At 41.5% G+C, this 16,897-nt stretch overlaps 1 protein-coding gene across 9 annotated transcripts in view; it reads left to right on the top strand.

Annotated features, from left to right (window-relative positions):
- IDE (insulin degrading enzyme) overlaps window positions 1–12,902 on the top strand; it is a 95,677-nt gene extending 82,775 nt beyond the window's left edge. For all 9 annotated transcript variants that reach the window (XM_006073692.4, XM_044935322.2, XM_044935323.2 and 6 more), the window contains 6 exons: window positions 764–931; window positions 2,672–2,944; window positions 3,917–3,978; window positions 9,132–9,204; window positions 9,907–9,974; window positions 10,626–12,902. In XM_006073692.4, coding sequence (XP_006073754.1) covers window positions 764–931; window positions 2,672–2,944; window positions 3,917–3,978; window positions 9,132–9,204; window positions 9,907–9,974; window positions 10,626–10,721 — 740 coding nt within the window. In that variant the 3' untranslated portion in view covers window positions 10,722–12,902. The remainder of the gene's footprint in view (window positions 1–763; window positions 932–2,671; window positions 2,945–3,916; window positions 3,979–9,131; window positions 9,205–9,906; window positions 9,975–10,625) is intronic.
- Window positions 12,903–16,897: the final 3,995 nt, after the last annotated feature.

The following is a 16,897-nucleotide window of genomic DNA, read 5'->3' as shown; positions in this document are numbered from 1 at the left end:
GAAACTGCCGTTCAAAAACCATTGAACGTGGTAATCAGGCAATTACTAAACACTGTATTTGCTTAGTCACATTTACTGCTCATGAAATAGTTATCAGATCATAAAGCATGGCCATCTGTTTATAACTTTGATGAAGTACTTGATCAGCATATCTCAGCTCTCCATCATCCAACTGTATGTCCTTGGATAAGTTGCTCACTTCTCAGGGTCTCAGTTTCTTCATCTCTGAAGTGAGATGTCAGACTGAGGCATCTCTACGCATTGTACACGTATGTATAAATTTGTGAATTGACCTTCAGCGTGGGTGTTGGTAAACAATATTGAATTGAATGCTAAATAGATAATGGCCCAACTAATGGTTTAAACAATTGTTTTGCATGGTTATTAAAACATAGGTTGTATTTCTATTGAGCTTATTGTAGATATTAGCTAGTTCTAATTTAATGTGTACACTGCATTGTAAATTTCATTAACTATGATCTCAATTAGCATTTAATTTTACTTAGTCATAACGTGGGTCTTTTACAAGTGTTTTGCCCTTTAAAGTCATTGAATGTTTATGAGGACCTCCCAAGTACAGATAACTGTATTAGGATTCCCTTGGGTAAGTTGAGTTTCACATTCTTAATGAATTAATTGCAGTTTGGAACTGCCAAAAGACACCAACCAAACTGAACAACTTCATACAGACAAACAAAACAGTAAGTTTGTTTAAAACCTAAAGAAGTTTTGAACATGTTGCTCTCTTATTGAAACTTCCTAGGAGGATGGTTTGTGTATCAGCAGAGGAATGAAGTCCACAATAACTGTGGCATTGAGATATACTACCAAACCGACATGCAGAGCACGTCAGAGAACATGTTTCTGGAGCTCTTCTGTCAGATCATCTCCGAGCCTTGCTTCAACACCCTGCGCACCAAGGAGCAACTGGGTGAGTGGGCAGCGGGGCGCAGCAGGACACCTCACTCCTTGAGGAACAGCTGTCGTCCTCGAGAACATCCGCCACATGTACAGCCCCCTGTCATGATGCCTGTGGGGACTCCACTTCTAGAAGATAAGCAGTTACTATCTCATGGACAGTAGAGCAGTTCTTAAGGAGATGATGTGTGTTTACATCACATACATGTCTATATAGAGGTCATTTTGGGTGGGGGAAAAGGATGCTAAGGGCAGGCTGTTGCGGGTGACAATGTGGGAAGCAAGCCACCAGAGAAGCTTGCTGCTGCTGCTAAGTCACTTCAGTCACGTCCGACTCTGTGCGACCCCATAGACGGCAGCCCACCAGGCTCCCCCGTCCCTGGGATTCTCCAGGCAAGAGCACTGGAGTGGGTTGCCATTTCCTTCTCCAATCCTTGAAAGTGAAAAGTGAAAGTGAAGTTGCTCTGTCGTGCCCGACTCTTAGCGACCCCATGGACTGCAGCCTACCAGGCTCCTCCGTCCCATGGGATTTTCCAGGCAAGAGTACTGGAGTGGGTTGCCATTGCCTTCTCCGCCAGAGAAGCTTAGATTAAAAAAAGATTGTTACTTTAAGAGACTCACCCAAATCCTTTTTCATTGGTTGTTCAAAGCACATTACTGGGGCTTGCTCTTTTTGATCAAATTTTCCAGGATCTCCAAGGCTTTTAACAGTGCCTAAAACTGCCCGAAACATTTCCTCAAAAGACACTTACTTGACTTCTTCTTTGGGTTCCTTAAGAGGTCACGTATTTTTTATTCATCTTTATATCCCAAGCCTGGGGCACATAGAAGATACACATAGAAGAAGTCACAATAAGTGTCTTTTGAGGAAATGTTTCGGGCAGTTTTAGGCACTGTTAAAAGCCTTGGAAATCCTGGAAAATTTGATCAAAAAGAGCAAGCCCCAGTAATGTGCTTTGAACAACCAATGAAAAAGGATTTGGGTGAGTCTCTTAAAGTAACAACCTTTTTTTAAATTACCACCATGATAGATGCTGAACTGCAAAAATGGATAAGTTTTGGATGGTCTTTCCCTTCATGAAACTCACAATCTCATCAGGAAGGCAGACCTGTAAGGAATAATTGTAGTACAGTGTGGCAAATGCTACTAAGAGTGTTCAAACTCTAAAGGCGATGCTGAAGGTAGTGAGGTGTGGTTCAGGGGAGAGCAGAGGAGGCAAGCCACAGGTGCGTTCAGGAAAGATACAGATGGGAGGTAGCAGAGGAGCTCACAGTGGGAGATGACCTTCAGTTACTTGGTCTCTAAAGATTTGCAGCCTGAATGAAGTCGATCCAGGGGTAGGTTATCTAACAAGAAATGCAATAGTGAAGGCAAGTTCACATAAGGAACTTGGATGTGAAAGGAAACCAAGCTAGGTCAATGGTTAGGGGATGAAATGAGTCCAGCATTTCATAGAGATGAGAATAACTTTAACATGGATCGAAGGGAATTAACTGACAGACAGTGAGGCACTTGGGAATGTTGAATAATGAATAGGGGTTTGTGACCTCCAACTCTCCAACTGTTCTTCAGAGAGCTTGTCTGCCCTGTCCTTAGGAACTGAAGATATTTTCATTGCTGATTTCCTCAGAGGTGATTAATATAAAGTCCTAAAGTAGATTGTATTTGCTCTGACAGGATAATTTTTGGAAGATTAAAAGTGACCCACGTCTGAGACGCCATGGTCCTGACTGGCTGGTGTTTGTGTTTCAGGCTATATCGTCTTCAGCGGGCCACGCCGAGCCAACGGCATTCAGGGCTTACGGTTTATCATCCAGTCAGAAAAGCCACCTCACTACCTAGAAAGCAGAGTGGAAGCTTTCTTAATTACCATGGAAAAGTCCATAGAGGACATGACAGAAGAGGCCTTCCAAAAACACATCCAAGCATTAGCAATCCGTCGACTAGACAAACCAAAGAAGCTATCTGCAGAGTGTGCTAAATATTGGGGGGAGATCATCTCCCAGCAGTACAATTTTGACAGAGGTAAGGCATGATCAGGGCCCCCACATTCATGGCATGGAAGTGAAACATTTGAGGGGATTGATGCCATTCTGCAAAATGGTATTCATTTCATAGGTGATGTTTCAGGACAGTTTGGGATGAGGTGGTAGCACTTCCAAAGGACTTATGGTTAATGTAACAACAATTTCCTGTTAGAAACTTTTTTTTCCCTCTCTCTCTCAAACTAGAGCTGAATCTATCTGTATCTCATCACAATGCACTAATAGTAAATCTGATTTCACTTTATTCAGAATGCCTCTGAGACTCTGAGCACAGATATGTAGGCATCTATTTCTCATAGCTCTAAACAGAAAATGTGCAGATTGAACTCTCTTAAGACAAGTGCAGTCCTAGCGGCACCAGGGTTCAAACATCTGCCTTTAAGGATCTCCCCAGATTTGTCAGTGCTTTTAGATTTGGAAGAGCTGTACTCCCCAAAGTCTCCTGCTTCTCAGGGTCCTTTACCTTAGAGCAGAGATTAACTTCAGCTACACTTGAAGTCAGAAGGGTTGGGTCGTGTTCTCATTCTGACACAGACAAGCCAAAGATCTCGGCCAGGTTGCCTTTTTAGGGCCTCCGTTTCCTTACCTGTAATTTTTCTAGCAGTTGGGTTCATTGTTAATGATAATAGTAACTACCAATTACTGAGCATTTGCCCTGGTATTATGTGATTGTCAGTTAGGTGGTTTTTATACCCAATTTCCAGATGAAGAAACTGAGGCTCGGGAAACCTGAAATGACTAGACCAGGAACCAACAGCTCACCCATAGAGAGCCAGGGTATCCTCTTACTTTTTACTTGAAATTTTTTCCCTTACTACTTGCAGGAACAATTGATCACTCAAAAAGATGGATATTTAAGGGTGTTGGAGTGAAGAATATTGTCATTTAGTGTAGTATTCTGGGCTGCTTAAAATGGAAATATTAATAAATTCTTGTTTGATTTCTTTTTCAGATAATATAGAAGTTGCCTATTTGAAGACACTTACCAAGGAAGATATTATCAAATTCTATAAGGTAAATTCACTTTACATATTTGGACTTTGACCAGTAAGAAAATGTTACATGCTTTGTGTTATGTGTTGCCACTTTGAACCCATTCAGGCAGGACTTATGAAGGCATTTTTATGGATTTAAGTATTTTCGAGACATTACTATTAGGAAAAAGAGACAGTCCCTATTGAACTCAGTACTGTTTTCCTCTCCGTCTGGACCAAGGACTATGGTGGCCCTTCCCAGCTTCCAGACCCACCTACTTAGGTCACCCTCGTTTTTTTCTCTCTGTTCCCCACACCAACCCACAGAGAGCGTTGGTGAGCTTATCATGGGAAGAAAGAGCAAAGAAAGAAAGCAAATAGAACTTGAGAATCAGGGTCTTTTCCAGTCTCTGCCAACTAGATCTTCTCCACTGATTTAGGTGTCACTGAGGAGCCTGGTGGGCCACTTTCCATGTGGTCACAAAGAGTCGGAGACAATTGAAGCGACTTAGTATGTACACATGGCTCCTTTTAAAAATAAATGACCACTCGCCTTTTTTTTCCCCAAAGCACTTAATTCCTTTTTTATTTTTTGAAATTTAACTCACATACCACACAATCATTTATGTAAAATGTGTAATTCAATGGTTTTTAGTATATTCATAGTCACCCATTAGTCAAAAGGTATAACCATAATCACCTAACAATTTTGAAACATTTTCTCACCCCAAAAAGAAACCCCAAAGCCTTTAGCAATCGCCTCTCTCCTCTTCTTTGCTTCTGTTAGTTTCAGGTATACAGTAAAGTGATTCAGTTATTCTTTTTCATATTCGTTTACATTACAGGTTAACTGATTATAGTTCCCTCTGCTATACAGTAGGATCTTAATTGTTTGTCTAGTATATATATATAGTAATTTATATCTGCTAATTCCACACTAGAGATCTTGTAAGTTTTAAGTGCCTAATAAAGTTTTTCAGGAGAAAAGAGAGGTACTGCCATTAAAGTTATCCCAGTTCTGCTCTAAGAGGTTTATACCGTCTAAATTTTCCCCACCGTAACAGAATTTATAGAAAAGTAGCATAAATTTTAAATGGGCATAGAATGTGTGTAATAACCATGCTAAGCGCAGAGATTAAAAATTTATGTAGCAGTAGAGCTGTACCTAGGAGAAGGCAGTGGCACCCCACTCCAGTGTTCTTGCCTGGAAAATCCCACGGACAGAGGAGCCTGGTAGGCTGCAGTCCATGGGGTCACTAAGAGTCGGACACGACTGAGCGACTTCATTTTCACTTTTCACTCTCATGCATTGGAGAAGGAAATGGCAACCCACTCCAGTGTTCTTGCCTGGAGAATCCCAGGAACGGGGGAGCCTGGTGGGCTGCCGTCTATGGGGTCTCACAGTCGGACACGACTGAAGTGACTTAGCAGCAGCAGCAGCAGAGCTGTACCTAAAGGGTTACATATAATTGTTTGTAATGTACTGGGGCATCTAATTTATGTAAAATACTTTTACGTCTATTTTTTAGGGCAAGGAACAAAATTCTACTCTGTAATTAGAATAGTGCCTTAGAATTATACCCTACCTAGCATCCTGAGCCACATCTCCTGGTTCATACCTGATTTATTAGACACCACGTTTTTCATCAGGAGTTCAGTCCTGCCTTGTGCTGACATCTCTGGAAAGGATAGTATCTGCTTTTCAAGGTCATTTTTCAGGGGTATATCTTAGCTGTCAATACAAGAGTCGTATTTGCAGTTCTCATGAGAGTGACTTTGTGAAATTAGTTGTGCAGTGAAGGCTAATTATTTCTAATCCCCTGCTGTTGGTGCTGTGTGGGAGAGTAAGGAAAAGCAAACGACTCCTGAGTTGGAAGTGCTGATAGTTCCACAGAGGAAAGGGTGACTTTGCACCATCTACCAGTTATTGTACCTGTTCTCCCCGCCAGAGCCTGTGCAAAACAACAAGGCTCCTGCTCTCTGTATGTGCAAACAGATATTCATACAGCCAGTAACACCTTAGCAAGAAGAAAGAAAGGAGCAATTTTAGGTTCACAATTTGACAGTAAATGATGGTATTCTGAATGTACCTTTCTCAGAATGGGATCTGAGCCATTTTTGACTGTGGAAATGGCTGACTGGTCAAGTTACCATCATCTTTATCTCCCTTGTATTGTGTAGAACAAAACGACTCTCATCTAAATGACTCTTGCTCTTTTGCAGTGATAGTCTTTTAAAAAACATATATTTTGACAAGAGGCTAGGCCTGTAAACGGATAGTACATATCTGGAAAACCTGTGTACCTTCCACTCAGTTTTGCTGTGAACCCAAAGTGCTTTAAAAAACGGATAGTGCATATCTGGAAAACCTGTGTTCCTTCCACTCAGTTTTGCTGTGAACCCAAACTGCTTTTAAAAATAAAATCTATTAAAATATCTGTATATGTGTGTGTGTGTATGTATGTAGTAAAAACACACATAATTAAAAAATAAAAACTATATAAAATAAGATTCTGTTCTGATATATTGGGTTGGCCAAAAAATTTGTATGGATTTTCCCATAACATCTTATGCTTTTCGTCCAACTCAGTATAACCGCAGGTAGTCTTTGTGTCCGTGAAGAGAGGTGCGGTAGGACTGTGAGGGAGAGTTGGGTGTGGGAGCAGGGCTCCGGGACACCTGTCGGCTGCCAGGCAGAAAGCCGTCCCGAGCCCTGCTCAGAACGGCCGGCTTCAGTCCGTGGTCTGTGGGGCAGGAGCAGGAGCATATGGCCCCTGAGCACAGACTCAGGGCTCAGCTCCATCACCAGCTAGCTAGCTTTGTGACCCTGGCCAAATTCTATAAGCTTCCTTATTTATGAAATAGAGATTAATTGGAGTATTCATTGAAATGAGGTATGTAAAGAGATTGGCACTTAGCATTTATTAAATAGTCTCTATTGTTGTTATCACTTTATTAGTAATACTCAACCTTAGGGTTTTTAAATAGTTTAATCAGAATGCTTCAAATGAGAGTATGTTTTCCTCCTTGATGTTATAAAGTAGCTATTGTGATTGACTTACTATTTAAGACTGTTACACTTGGTGAGGTTGGTTACTTGTTCTCATTTTGCCTGTAAAAGAGGGTGCTCCCGTTCAGCACTTTTTGGTTCCTAAGATGTTTATTAGTTACGTGTGTTCAAAAAGCATGATAACCTAATATACTGTGATGTTTCCAAAAGAAATGAAGATTGGTCTTTCCTTCCACAGATTCAATTATTTGAAATTACAAGTGGTACCTCATTATTGATTTTGTGAAAATAAGTTATGACTTTCTTGTCTTAAAAAGTGAGAGTATTTATTACCGAGCTTACACTAAATCCCGAACAAGGTTTCCCTGATACACTTGTGTTCTGTAAGATACTAATGGGGTACCTAGAAAAAGTTTTGTGACCTTATAAGTTTGAGAATGACTCTTCTTTATTCTCATTCTTGGGGAATCACAGAGCATGTTAGCTTTTTAAAAAATTCTAAGAGGGACTTAGAATTTTCCACAAATTCTAGAAGACCACAGGGACTTCCCTGGTGGTCCAGTGGCTAAGATTCTGCACTTCCACTGCATGGGGCATGGGCTCAGTCCCTAGTTGAGGATCTTAAGATCCTGCATACCATGCAATGCAGCAAAAAAAAAAGTTCTAGGAACCCCATAGTAAAGATTTATTTAGCCCAATATTTGTTTAGTTTTGATTAACAAAATATTTCCTAAACTGATTTCACTATGGACACTTTATGTTGTTGTTGTTCAAAATACCTATAAATATCTCTTGGGACTCTAGTGTTCCTTAGAAAAGAGTTTGCAAGAAAATGCAATTGGTTGGTTTTTAGAAAAATGCGGATTGTCCAAAGTTGGTCAGGAAATTGAACAGTCTGAAACTGAAGAGGATGTTCTGTAACCGATATAGGTTAAGAGGGCAATGAGGGTTTGGGTGAAAAGAGATCAAGACTGCATCTTTGGGGTGGGATGGGGTAGGAGTGGAAGGGAGGCTCAGGAGGGAGGGAACATATGCATATACCTATGGCTGATTCATGTTGATGTATGGCAGAAACCAACATGATATTTTAAAGTAATTATCCTCCAATTAAATAAATTTAAATTAAAAAAAGAAAGAATATATCTTTGGAAGCAAACTTTACTCCAGTAAGATGCTCTCAGATGAGACAAACCAGGGCTGAGCTCCTTAAAGAGGCTGTTCTGCCAGCTTTGCTATGCAACTTCAGCAAGGCTTCCATTGCAGCTGCACAGGACCAGGCTTACAATAACTGTTCCGTAAATAACTGTGAGTCAGTCTGACTTTGCTGCTAGTCTCTTCCTCTGAGGATACAAAACATTATTTCTGGCTGAGGCATCAGGGGAAGCTTCATCACAACTTGAGTCTTCCTTTTGGAAAAGACATAAATATGGCCTATCATTAAGGGAAGAGTGAGGAGACACTTCCCCAAAGGATCCTTCTGCCAGCGTACCGTTCCTGGCATTCTTGGTAATGACTGAAGGGAGTCCCTCCAGGCAATGTGGTGGAATTGAGAGAACAAGCATACATACCTCACTTCTGGCCCCGTCTCCTTATGAGTTGTGTGGCTCAGCAAGTTGTTACGCCTGGGTCTTAGAGTCTGAGTCTCTAGAATTGGAATCATGGTGATGCTTAGCTTAAGAAAACCAAGTGGTCTAACATAGGAAAGAGGCTGATACAAGGCGACAGTCAAGAGATGTTAGTTCTCTTCTCTTCTGGTAGGGGAGAAGCTGCAGCAGTGCCCTGGTGCAGAACCTGGGGAGGTTCCTGGGGAGCAGGCATTGTGGTCATCCCTTAACTGAGCTCAGGCCGTTGTCTCTGCACACACCTCAGATCACTGGGTGCAGCCCTGGTCACACCCTGATGAGTACTAGGCTGGGTTTTTAATCCCAGTCCAGGTGCTTATTACCCATAGGAGCATGAGCACTCCAGTTTACTCAATGTACGATGGGGTTAAGAATAATTCCTGCCTGCCCTCCTAATGTTTGTAGAGTTTACATGAAATGCTGTAAGTGAGGGGAAAGAAAGGGACGCAGCTTTTCTGTTTCTGACTATGTGCAGGATGACTCTTTTTGGGCGTAAGACAGCACCTCATTTTAAGTTCCCTGGTGGTGCAAAAGGGTGACCTTGCTCTTCTTTCCACCCAGGAAATGTTGGCGGTAGATGCCCCGAGGAGACATAAGGTATCCGTCCATGTTCTTGCCAGAGAAATGGATTCTTGTAAGTACTGAGAATTGACTTTTTAAAAGGGTGTCTTTAGGCACATGATAGCTATCCCATGCCATAGCCACATCCCTTAGAGAGCACCAGGAAGTAAAGGGGTGCAGAGGGGGAGCTACCTGGAGACAGGGCCTGCTCTATCAAGGCAAAAATAAGGGGAAAAGGGAAACGAGGCCGTGAAGGGGAGAGCCGGCACCAGATGGCACAGTGCTGAGCTGGCCACAGCTGTCGGAGAACACGGCTGTGCTGGTAGGACATCTCCAAAGGAGCGATGTGGAGCCGCTGCAGGTGGGGAGGGAGGTGAGCAGTCCATCTGCTCAGTTCTTCCCATCTCCTGTCTCTGACTGGCTTGGCTGATGACTCCCCCGACTTTCTTGGTGGTTTTACTGGGTCCTTCTGGGTGGCCAGAGCCTCAGAGACCAGTGAGGTCAAAGCTGGGCAGTAAAGCACTACAGCCAAGGCTGTTCAAGCACAGTGAGGTCCTGAACCATGACGGGGGACCTTCTGGACAGGAGGCCGGACAAGCTGTCAGGCCTTGGGAGCACACAGCCTGAAAGGACCTGAGAGGCACATGAACTGGGCCTGAGGCAGTTTTTTAGTGAGCTGAGTCTGGTTTGGTTTGGTTTTGTTTGTTTGCTCTTGTGTACAAATAGCAGTGAGTGCAAAGCAGTAAACCTTTCTTTTTTTTTTTTTTTTAAATAGGTCCTGTGGTTGGAGAGTTCCCATGTCAAAATGATATAAATTTGTCACAAGCACCAGCCTTGCCACAAGTAAGAAACATAAATGTCGTGTTAGCTTGCACTGTTAAAGGACTTCCTACTTAAAAGGAGCTTGTTCACCAGGACACGTAAGACCCAGAGGTTTCAGGCCACCAGGTATCGGGGCATGTACTTCAGGTCCCCTTAAAGGCCAGGCTGCCATTTCTTCACTGTTCATCTGGGAAGACTAGTGACTTTGCCCTTGTCGGCCTCATCTACTAGCTTGAACAGTTGTGTTACTCTGCAGTGAGTCATCTCCAGCCACATTTGTCCCCACATTTTCCTTGGCGCTTGTGCATTTTGATCATTTTGAACAGTTGGCATTTACTTGGAAGAGGAGGAAGCTGGTAGTGTAAGCAGGCCCTTGCCAGGTGGGCACACTGGCCTCTGCCACTCCACCCAGGCCACAGTCCTGAGCCCTTGGTGTGCCTGACCTTGAGCACGTAGGGGAAGCCAGAAGTCTTCCCTCTGACCCAGAGACCCACTGGGAACTCTCACCATAGGTCTGCATAGACCCTCTGACCCTACTGATCCAGGAAGAGAGTCAGCAGATATAATATGCAATACATGGTGCAGAAACTAGTGTGTATATGCAAAAATAAAGTTTATATCCTGTTCAGTCTGTTTAAATACACTAAGAGAAAACTGTTTTTTTTTTTGCAGCCTGAAGTGATTCAGAACATGACTGAGTTCAAGCGTGGTTTGCCACTGTTCCCCCTTGTGAAACCGCATATTAACTTCATGGCTGCAAAACTCTGAAGATTCCCCATGGGCGGGAAAGTGCAAGTGGATGCATTCCTGAGTCTTCCAAGGGCTAGGAAAACCATCTTGGCCACTTGAATAGTTTCTTGTTCACTATTAGAGAGACACAGAGGAAAAAAAGAAAAAAAAAAAAAAAACTTGTCAAATGTCATTATGTAGAAATATTAAAAATCCAGAGTAATTAAATTACAAAATCTTATAGATGTAGAATATTTTTAAAATACATGCCTCTTAAATATTTTAAAAGTTTTCATTACTAAGAGAAATGTCCCTTATATAACTACTTTAAATGATGAATGATATTCCTATAGAATCTTCCTTCCTTATTCTGTAAAATAGTCACTTGTCAGAAGAAAAATATGTTAGCTTTTTTCTAAAAGCCTCCTAAGTTGACAGAAAAGACTTCAAAATATATAGAAAGGTGATACATTTTTAAAAATTGATTCTCAAGTTTGCTTTCTACTTAATAGTTTCATGTAAATAATGGAGAACATTACATTTGGAAGATAATGAACAAAGCAATGTAATTTTCTTTTATTAGTGAAATTGCTGATTAAGGCATGGTTTTAATCTTTTTATAAAATTTGAACATGTTTTTTATTCAAACGAGTAAAATGCTGGAAAACTCTAGAATACCCTACTTATTTACAGTGCTAGAAATACAGACTTACGTGGCATCAATTTTGTCCCAAACTGAATTTCTCAGGATTACTGTGACTTGTTTCTTTCTGATTGAAGCATATTGACATTCTTGTTCATCGTTGGTTTGCAGTGTTCCATCAGTGTCCCTTTTTTCCCCATCAATACATTGCTCTATTTATTTAACTTCAGATCCCACTGAGTGTGTGACATGCTTTTCCAACATCAGCTGCTCTAAATGTCTGTAACTTTTTACTATGGCGAAATCGCAGGCAGTATTCCAACCAAAATATCTGTCCCGTTGTGAATATAAAAGGCAGCGTGTACAAAGACACCTTTTTGGGGGTACAAAAAGGAAAGCCTTGGACTCTTAAATAGTGTGATCTCCAAAGAGACACTAAATCCCCGTTTTGCTCCCAGTCTAATATTGCCTTAAGTGTTAAGTTGTTTTTTGAATATATACATACAAACACACAGATGATGACTGGAGTGAGCTTTTAAAAAATATCTTCTCTTCATGAGATACAATTATAGATGAACTTGTTACTGTATATTTGGCAGCCATTTTGAAGCATTTACTGTTACTAAGACTTCCAGGGAAACTGGAAACACACAGGCACTAGTAGCAGTAAGTGGGCCTGTCGTTGACTAACTCAGGCGAAGGAAGGAGTGGTATTTTCCAGGGACATTTCGCCTCCATGTGGTTGATTTGCCAGGACTGCTTTCTGTAGAGTCACGTCTCTTTCACATCTTAAGTTTCACATTTGCCATTTTTCCAAATAATCTGAATTTGGGGCAAGAATGATCATCACAGTCGTGGAGGCTGCTTTTGAAAGCGGGGCTCCATTTCTCCTGTCAGGTAAATGTGGTGCTGTAGCTGTCTTTTTACCCCTACCTTCAAGAGCTTCCTTGTACGAAGCTTGTCTTTGTGCATCAGAAGGTGTGTGAGTCACCATCACTCCCTTCTGGTTTTATGCATTTGTAGACTATGCAGCTTTTCATCAAACTGCAAATATATATGAGAGGGATCAAAAATGAGTCCTGAGTGTATATATCTACCACTGGAAGAGTAAATAACCCACCTAAACCTTTTCTGTGGAAAATTATGTGCTATTGGGTAACTTAGCTCTTTACAAAAAAAGTAGGGGGTGAAGTTTGAGTGTCATTTTTATGGGAAAGTCACGTGAAGAGCTCTGAAGGGCATCCCAGGGAGTCTCCAGGAAAGTGAGGTTGCTGGTGAGTGTGCTCCAGTGTTGTCTGCTGTCCACGTAGGACCTCCAGCCACTGTTGGCTCACTCAGGCTGACTTACACATTCAGCTAAATAGGTCCAAATTGTAGTCCATGAGCAATAATAGACTACCTGGACGCTGCTCTTTCCTCAGTGTAAAGGAGATTTGTGAAACACATTCAGGTGTCTGTTACCCATGACTTTTTAAAAAGTCTTTTTCACGAGTTGATGTGGAAGAGAGCATGTGACACAGCCAGTAGGTGGTGGAGTGCTAGGGTAATCCTGTTTACAATAAATTGCCTGATTTTCACCTCTGGAGTTTGCATTTGTATTATTTTTACAGTTTTCAGTGGCCGATCCTCAACCTGCCTCTCAACATCCCGATTTGACAATGTTTCTTGCTTTTTCGTTGTTCCTAATGCAAAAAGCAGTGGGTTTGGGGGTTTTCTTTAAAGTGAATCTAGGTAAAAGTGATTTACTGTTACCTCTTGAGTCCATTTCACAGTCTTAAGAGCAGATCACTCTGGTAAAATAGAAATCTTGATGTTAGAGGCTGAACTCCTTGCTGTGAGTGTTGTCATTGACCCCAGATCCAGAAAGATTTGTCCTGGGCATTATAGGGAGGAAAATTTTAAAGGTAGAAAAAAAATCTCTCTCCTCTACAGCTAGGTTTCTGCATCTTCCTGCCACACCTTGTCCGATCCCTGGCTTCTTACTAAATGGTCAAAATAATCTTTCTACTCAGGTGGTTACCAGCTGGCTCAACAGGGCTTTTCAAGAGGAACTCTGCTTGTTAGTCAGTTTCCAACCTAGGACAGTAGAGCATGGCACACAGTTGGCTTTGTGCCCAGGAAGACACGGCTGCAGTATCCGAGGGCTGCAAGCCACCCCAGGCTTTGTGAGTTGGTGCAGTTTCCCCTCTCTCATGATGCAGTGTGTGTAGGGAATCACCTGGTCTCCTCCCCATGATTGCAGAATGTTTATAGTGGAAACCAAGGATTCTCATATACGCACCTTCCCTTGTAAGGGTGTTCCTGCCCTCTAAACCCCATAGGCTCCTGGATCCCTAGTATTCTGTGCTGCCCGTCTGATGTTCATTCATTGACCTTGTCAGCCTGAGCATGGAACACTCCATGGTGTCTTGTGGCAAAGTTTATTAGTGGTATGAATTGCTACTTTTCTCTCTTCAAAGACAACAACAGCATTTTGAATAGTTCATACCCTAAATTAACATTAACTGACATTGTAAAGCACTTTATAGACTATAGACCACCCTCACAGACATCTCCCACAGTCGATCTTCCACAGTAATCTTGTTGAAATGGGAGGATGGTGATTAAAATCATCATCATCCTCATCCCAGGTTTTCAGAGGTGAAAATAGGCTCAGAAAATTTGAACAGTTTGCCCAGGACTGTATGGGAAGCACAGATTCAAACCTCCACTCAGATCTTTAAACGCTAGTTATTGTTCCATGTGGATTTCTTATAATAATAGGTGGGTGGTGTTCAGTTGCTGAGTCACTTCTAACTCTGAAACCCCATGAACTGCAGCACGCCAGGCTTCCCTGTCCTCCACTATCTCCCAGCATTTGCTAAAACTCGGATCTTGAATCACTAGTTCTCATTGTTCTATGGGGATTTCCTGTAATAATAGGTACCAAGTCTATTAAGGTACCTGAGGAACAAAGTAGAAAGGTGGTTACCTTTACACTTGTATGAAGCTTTATTTTTTTCACAGATAACCTCCTTAGTCTCCCAACCTTCGCCTGTTTCGAAGGGAGTAAAACCAGGTCTCAGGGTCTGTGTGGCTGTCCTCCCGTCCAGCCTGTGTCATTTCCCCTCTACTGGGCTCCCCTGTGGCCAGGTAACCACCACAGCATGCAGGGTCTCCCTCCCTCTTGGAGTTAATCCAGACCCACACCTCCTGACCTGCCCTTAACTTAAGTTCTCCTTCCTTTCGCCCCTGGAGTGATGAGAAGACCTGGAATCCTTCAGGAAATTCTGAACAAGGATTATGAAGAAGAGTCAAGTTCACCTGTAATGCACCACTCCAAGACAGCCATGGGTTTTTGGTTTGTTCGTTTTTTTCTTTTTTTTTTTTTTTGCATTGTTACTTTGCAGTCTTTTCCTCGTGCATGTAGACTGGGGTCATATATTCAGTGTTATGACTTTTCCCTTCCATTGTCTATCTATATTGGATAATCTTGGGAAAATTGTGATATCTGTTGTTGTCGTTGTTGAGTTTTTCATGTCTTATACTGTAGCTTGTTTATCTGATCCTCTTTGTGGGATGTTTAGGGTGTTTTCAAACTTTGATCCATGATAAAACTCCTTGTGCAGAGTTTGTGTGTGGTTTTCTGGTTATTTATTTACATCACTGGGTTGTGGAATATGAATATATCATTTAACTTATTTTTGGAAAAATTTTAAATTTAGAGAAAAGTTGAAAAAATAGTACAGTGCCCTCCCTACTGTATTCACCAGTTTAATCACATTTTCTGCACGCATTGCTCCCTCCCTCCCTCTCTTTCATCAGGTTGCAGATGTCATGGCTCCTCACCTAAATACCTGATCAAGTTTCTCCTAGTAACACAGTTGTGTAGTCAGGAACTGGGCCTCACCCAGAGGTAGGTCTGGGTCGTGTCGTCTTTGTTTAGATGTTCAATTCAGTTCAGTTCAGTCGCTCAGTCGTGTCCGACTCTTTGCGAGCCCATGAATTGCAGCACACCAGGCCTCCCTGTCCATCACCAACTCCCGGAGTTCACTCAGACTCACGTCCATTGAGTCGGTGATGCCATCCAGCCATCTCATCCTCTGTCGTCCCCTTCTACTCCTGCCCCCAATCCCTCCCAGCATCAGTGTTTAGATGTTACATACAAGCAAATATGACAACTTAGATGAAAGAAGTACATATCTTGAAAGAGACAAATGACCAAAACAGACATGAAAAGAAATAGAAAATGTGAATATTCCTTTAATCTGTCTTAAAATGAATTAATCCCTTTTCCACGAAGTTCCAAACCCAGATGGCTTCAATGGTAAGTTCTATCAGACATTTAAGGGTGAAATTTTAGTAATCTTATATTTTAGAAAACAAGAGGGAACACTTTTATGAGGTCAGCATTACCCTTCTACCAACCTCAAAAGAAAAAAAAATCCAAAAAAGATATTTCAAGTATAGAAAGCTCCAAACTGATTACCCTTTTAAAAGAGTCCTGAAAGGCTTAAACAAAATGTTAGCAACTTGAATCCAGTGATGTATAAAAGAATATACAGTTGATTTGCAAGTACTATATCAACATTACATGGTAATGGGGTTCTCCCAGGAATGCAAGGTTGGTACAATATTTGAAAATCGATTATGAGTAATAGTAGTTACCATAGTGACACAATTAAGGAGTAAAAACCACATAATCATTTCAATAGGTAGACTAAAAGCATTTTCCTAACATCTCTCATTAAACAGGAATAGAAGGGAACTTCCTCAAGCTAAAGGGAATTTAAAGAGACCTACTGGTGACATAACACGTAAGGATAATATATTGATGAGTACTTTGACCCTAAGAGATGCACCAAGATGAGGATGTGTGTTCTCACTACTTTTTTCAAACTTGTAAATGAGGTTCTGGTCAGCACAACAGAGATTGGGAAGAATGAAGCAAAACCATTCACAGATGGCATGAGCACACACCAAAATAACTCTCAGGACTACAAAGTGCTACTACGAATAACTCAATTAACAAGGTTGCAGGAAATAAATCAACAAGTCAGTTTTATGTCAACAAATCAATTTATGCCATCTACAAAATTGTAAGAGCACCAAAAAAGTATTTAGGGGCAAAATGTTTTTAAATGTGAAGGACCTGTACGCTGAAAGCCTCAAAACATTGCTAAAGGAAAGACCCTAATAAAAGTACAAATGCATCATACTCATGGATTATAGGGCAGTATTTATAAGATACACATTCTCCATTGAGCTATAGATTCTAGAGAAGTGCTTGTCAGAATTCCCACAGGCTTTGGGGGGCAGACATGTACAGGCTGATTTTAAATTTTGCCTGGACATACAAAGAACCCTGAATAGCTAAAGTACATCTAAAGAACAAATTTATCCTTCCTAATTATATGCAACTATAATCCAGCTAGTGAGTCCTGGCCTAAGATTGACATATAGATCAAAGGAAAAGAGTCCAGAGAAAGAGCCCTACGTTGATTTCAAATGATTTTTGACAAAAGCATTGTGGTATTTGATGGGGAAGAGTAGGCTTTTCAACAAATGGATCAAAAACACTGATCCATTTCCC

This window comes from Bubalus bubalis, chromosome 23 (genome assembly GCF_019923935.1).
Source record: "Bubalus bubalis isolate 160015118507 breed Murrah chromosome 23, NDDB_SH_1, whole genome shotgun sequence".
NCBI lineage: Eukaryota > Metazoa > Chordata > Mammalia > Artiodactyla > Bovidae > Bubalus > Bubalus bubalis.
The sequence above is the reverse complement of the archived record's forward strand: the minus strand, read 5'-3'. Positions and strand labels throughout refer to the sequence as shown.